The sequence below is a fragment of the Cebus imitator genome, unplaced genomic scaffold, assembly GCF_001604975.1.
Source record: "Cebus imitator isolate Cc_AM_T3 unplaced genomic scaffold, Cebus_imitator-1.0 Scaffold48, whole genome shotgun sequence".
NCBI lineage: Eukaryota > Metazoa > Chordata > Mammalia > Primates > Cebidae > Cebus > Cebus imitator.
This window is the reverse complement of record NW_016107363.1, coordinates 7,060,927-7,065,895: the sequence shown is the minus strand read 5'-3', so window position 1 is coordinate 7,065,895 and position 4,969 is coordinate 7,060,927. Positions and strand designations below refer to the sequence as shown.

Here is a 4,969-nt window from a genome sequence, read left to right as displayed (position 1 = left end):
TGTTGCCCAGGCTGGAGTGTAATGGCGCAATCACAGCAACCTCTGCCTCCCGGGTTCAAGTGATTCTCCTGCCTCAGCCTCCCGAGTAGCTGGGATTACAGGCATGCACCACCATGCCTGGCTAATTTTGTATTTTTAGTAGTAACGGGTTTCTCCCTGTTGGCCAGGCTGGTCTCAAACTCCCAACCTCAGGTGATCGGCCCGCCTTGGCCCCCCAAAGTGTTGGGATTACAGGCGTGAGCCACTGTGCCCAGCCAAGCCATGAAATCTTTGATGGCTCAACTCAACAAACATTTCTCATTCGTGCTACATGTCCATGGTGAGGAAGACCACTCTGCTCCACATTGTCACTCAGGGATCTAGGCAGATGGAGTCTTAACTATCATCAGAAGATAGTAAAGTTTTAGGGAACCTTGCCAAGAGTGTGCCAGTGTCTTGAGGCAAAGAAAGTTTATCCACATTGACTCTTTTATGTCTTCCCACTGACTGGTGTCAAAGTTCTTCATTAAAGGGCTTGCAGGCAAATTAGAGGGAGGTAAAGGAGTTTCCTTGATTACTTTGATTTTCTCCCTGAACTCCTGCATCTGTTGCAGAAATACAATGTGTTCTGACACATCTTTGAAAGCCTCAGCAATGTCAAAGGCCATCCGTTGCTCCTGCAAGATGGTGTTGAGTTTGTTGATCTCTGGGCCATATGCTTGCATAACAGCAAGTTTCATGGTCTCAAAGTCAGACAAAATTTCATTCTTCTTTTGATCCAACGTGTGTTGTAACTTTTCAAAAAATTGTTTCACTTTATCTGAATCTTTAGTCAGTAACTATAGGGATTTCCTCTTACTAGTTTCCAAGGTATCCAAGCAAGAAAGAGCATCTCCCCGACACCAGGTCTCAGAGCTCTGGAAGAGGGACTCAAAGGCATCCCTTTCCTGAGCACACAAACTCTAGAAACTCTAGAGTTCCTGTAGTGGCATAAGGTGTAAAAAACTTACACTTTCTTTTAAATGCTTTAGCCCTGGTGAGCATCAGTCCTATGAACCTTCTTCGGTGCTAGGGAGTTGGGATGTGCAGTCCTCCCTGATGCTCAAACAGGACAAGCAAACTAGGTATTGCTGACTGTAAGAAATCTCTACTATGTGTACTGAGGGACAGGATTCAGGCTGTATTAGACTCATCTTCTAGTTGGAAACTAAAAGACAATGGAACAATGCTTTCAGAATTCTGATGCAAAAGTATTTTCTGTAGATTTGTGTATCTAGCCAAACCATCAATCAAATGTGAAGGTAGAATGCTAACCTTTTCAGAGAAGCAAAATCACAAAGTATTTACCTTCTGTCCACCCCTTTTCAGGAAATTATAACAAAGGAATAAAACAGGAAGAGGAAGATGGGGATATATAATGTGATAAATTACTTGGTGTGTTTGACAGTATTGAAAGTTGTATGGTTCTGTGAGAACTTGGGCTATTTTTGAGATATATAAAAAATTAATAAAACAAAAAACTGAAGCATTATAAATTCTGAGTATATTGAATGCCATACAAGAAAGGAAATGTAATTGTAGTCTACTATATGACTATATAAAATAATTTGTCAATATAAATACCAATTATAGATTGACAAAATGCAATTCTTGAGGATGATAGTAGAAAATGGCAGAGCTTAATCATGTAAAATACCTTGTCAATAAATATCTAAAGTGGAAAAAATAAAAATCAATATATATTTAGAAATATAAATGTTAAGTATCAGAAGAAATGGCTAGGCCGGGCGCGGTTGCTCACGCCTATAATCCCAGCACTTTGGGAGGCTGAGGCAGGTGGATCATGAGGTCAGGAGTTCGAGACCAGCCTGGCCAACATGGTGAAACCTCGTCTCTACTAAAAATACCAAAATTAGCTGGGCGTGGTGGTGGGCACCTGTAATCCCAGCTACTTGGGACTCTGAGGCAGGAGAATCACTTGAACCCGGGAGGTGGAGATTGCAGTGAGCTGAGATTGCTCCACTGCACTGTAGCCTGGGTGACAGAGTGAGACTCCATCTCAAAAAAATAAATTAAAAAAAAAAAAATAGAAATGGCTAAAAGTTGTAGGAAGTGAATTTTAGGAATGAAGTAGGACAGAGGACAGGTAGGACAGCTTACTTTATACATCTTAATCAAAATCTGTTACTTTATCTTTCTGTTTTTAAAAAGGCAGAGACAAAGTGCCACATACTGCAAAAAGCCTATGAGAAATGAAAATTGAGAAAAAGAGCTGCCGGGCGCGGTGGCTCACGCCTGTAATCCCAGCACTTTGGGAGGCCGAGATGGGTGGATCACGAGGTCAAGAGATCGAGACCATCCTGGTCAACATGGTGAAACCCCGTCTCTACTAAAAATACAAAAATTAGCTGGGCATGGTGGCGCACGCCTGTAGTCCCAGCTACTCGGGAGGCTGAGGCAGGAGAATTGCTTGAACCCAGGAGGCGGAGGTTGCGGTGAGCCGAGATCGCGCCATTGCACTCCAGCCTGGGTAACAAGAGCGAAACTCCGTCTCAAAAAAAAAAAAAACTAACCAACTAAATAAAATTAAAAATTAAAAAAGAAAAAGAGCTATGGGCATTGGCAGACAAGAGGCTATAATGATATTGGAGCAGTTTCAGTGGTTGAGTGGTGGGTGTAGACCAAGTTGCAATAGGTTGTAGAGTAATAGAATAGAAAATTTATTCGCACATACTGCTAATGAATAAATTGAAGGAGACCAAATGACATACAGCAATAAGTAAAGGACCCAATAGAGATATCCTCCTCAGTGAAATGTAGAATATGAAAATATGACTGAGTAAGTTACAAGGAAGTAACATTATACATTTACAGAGAATCCCCCATAAAACAAACCAAAAATTTTTTTATTTCTTTGATTAGCTCTTCTAAAATAATTCATTTTACTGAAATGTGTTATTTAGCCGTCTCTGCTTAGTTATGCCAGCAGAGAACGATAAGCTATCCATATAACTTAATTTTTATTCATTTGAATAAATGCCTTTTCATAAATATTTTATTTCAACTTAATATTCTTTTTTGTTTGTTTATTTGTTTTTGTAGTATCCTGGAATTCAAATATTCTTGATCTAAAGAGAATTGCTTTGATTATTTCTTCTGAGTCCAGTTTATAAAAAGATCTAGGCTTTTAAAAAAAAGGTGAAAATAAAAGGCAAATTGTCTGCCTGCCGCCAGTTTTCTGCATTAACCTGATTGCTCCATCATAGTTCCAGTTCTCCTAGTTCCCCTTCCAGATTCAAGTTTTTATTCAAGCTTGGTCATAGGAGTAATGTTATCATCTTTAAATTTGGTCATGGAATGTGTTACACTGCCTAGCTCAGGGAAATGCTGCTTAGTTTGGGCTTGGATAGTAACGTTTGTTTTCCTTGGCAGAGAAGCTGATCGTCGAAGGGCATCTAACCAAAGCGGTAGAAGAAACAAAGCTTTCAAAAGGTTTGTTTTTTGTTTTTTCTGTTTTTTGACAGTTCTTTTGGATAATGAAGGTTAGTATATAGTTTCAAGGTTATAGTATTTTAACCATCAGTTTACTTCTTACAGCTCACAAAATGGCAAGCCAATAACAGTATCAGATAATGTATAAAATAATTAGACTTCTGTTTTAAGAAGGGTATCTTAACTGGAATGTTTCTTTCTAAGTGGTTGTATATTTGTGGTTTTTTGAATGTTAGTAATTGGTATAGGTTTCTTTAGGTATTAAAGATTTGTTGCAGTCTCACTTCCAGCATTAATTTCAGCCTTGAGCTCAAATTTTAATCAAACACAATGTAAATCTTTTGTGATACAACTTAAGTGAAACCTGCTTGTAGTTCCATTTGGGGGGTTACTGTACCTTTAAAATCTCTTATGATATTTAATATTTTCTTAACTTATGGCATCTCAGTTTGATTTAAACAAAATTAATGACTTTGTGAATATAGAATCTTCTTATGTTTTATAATGAGTAGCCTAGTAATTGCCCGAAGTAGTTTATTGTGTTAATTCTGTTACAGTTGTCAGAGAAGAAAAGTGAGTTTTAAAGTACCATATTGTCAAGTCACTTTTATACATAGGGAAATTAGGCAAATAAATTTGGTGGCATGTGTTTATCATAGTAAAACTTTCATTAGACTATACCAGTATAAAATTTAACACTAGATTCACAGTGCTTTTGGTCAATTAAAACAATGAGTTATAAAAGTTTGAGATACTTAGTTTTAGTACATTCTATTTTATTAAAGTAACTGGATTCATTTGGTTTTTTTAACTATTTAAGGGAATGTTGTTATTTCAGATATCTCGTGGTTTCTATTCTGAATTTTGTACACGGCAGATACCATATTTGGGGAAAAAATGCATAGAATATGCATCATTAATATTGTTCTGACAATTAGGCACTGAGTTTCAGAACAGTGAACTATTTTTAGTACATATGGCACTTTATTTCACCTTATTAAAGTGAGATGAGAACAGACCTTAAAATAGCTTTTACCTCACCATCCAAATACCTATACAGATTAGTTGGTTGAATAGCCAGCACTTTGAAGTAGAGCCTTAGGAAAAAAAAATCAATCCTTCTTTAATTAAAGTATCTTGCTATCTTAGCACTTATATTTAAGCATTCTAAATTAGAATATATTTGCTTGAAATTGTGTTGTCATTATTGGAAGTTTTGGGCATTACTGATTTCCCATTTAATAATTTATTATTTTTATCTTATTGATAACATAATAGATGCACATATTTTCAGGATATGTTTTATAATTCATTACATTCATTTAATGTGTAAAGAGCAAATCAGGGTAATTAGAATATCATCACTTTAAATATTTATCTTTGTCTGATTTCCTTTTAAACCTGGCTATGAATTGTTTATTGGAAGTCTTAAAGAACATACTTTTTGATCCAGCAATTCCATTTCTATATTTTTAACCTATTTTTCTTTTTTTTTTTT

The 4,969-nt window shown here is 36.5% G+C and overlaps 1 protein-coding gene across 6 annotated transcripts in view; it reads left to right on the top strand.

The window, feature by feature from the left end:
- LOC108303546 (sarcolemma associated protein) overlaps positions 1 to 4,969 on the top strand; it is a 171,425-nt gene that overhangs the window by 129,342 nt on the left and 37,114 nt on the right. For all 6 annotated transcript variants that reach the window (XM_017527466.2, XM_017527463.2, XM_017527460.2 and 3 more), the window contains one exon: positions 3,412 to 3,471. In XM_017527466.2, the coding sequence (XP_017382955.1) occupies positions 3,412 to 3,471 (60 nt within the window). The remainder of the gene's footprint in view (positions 1 to 3,411; positions 3,472 to 4,969) is intronic.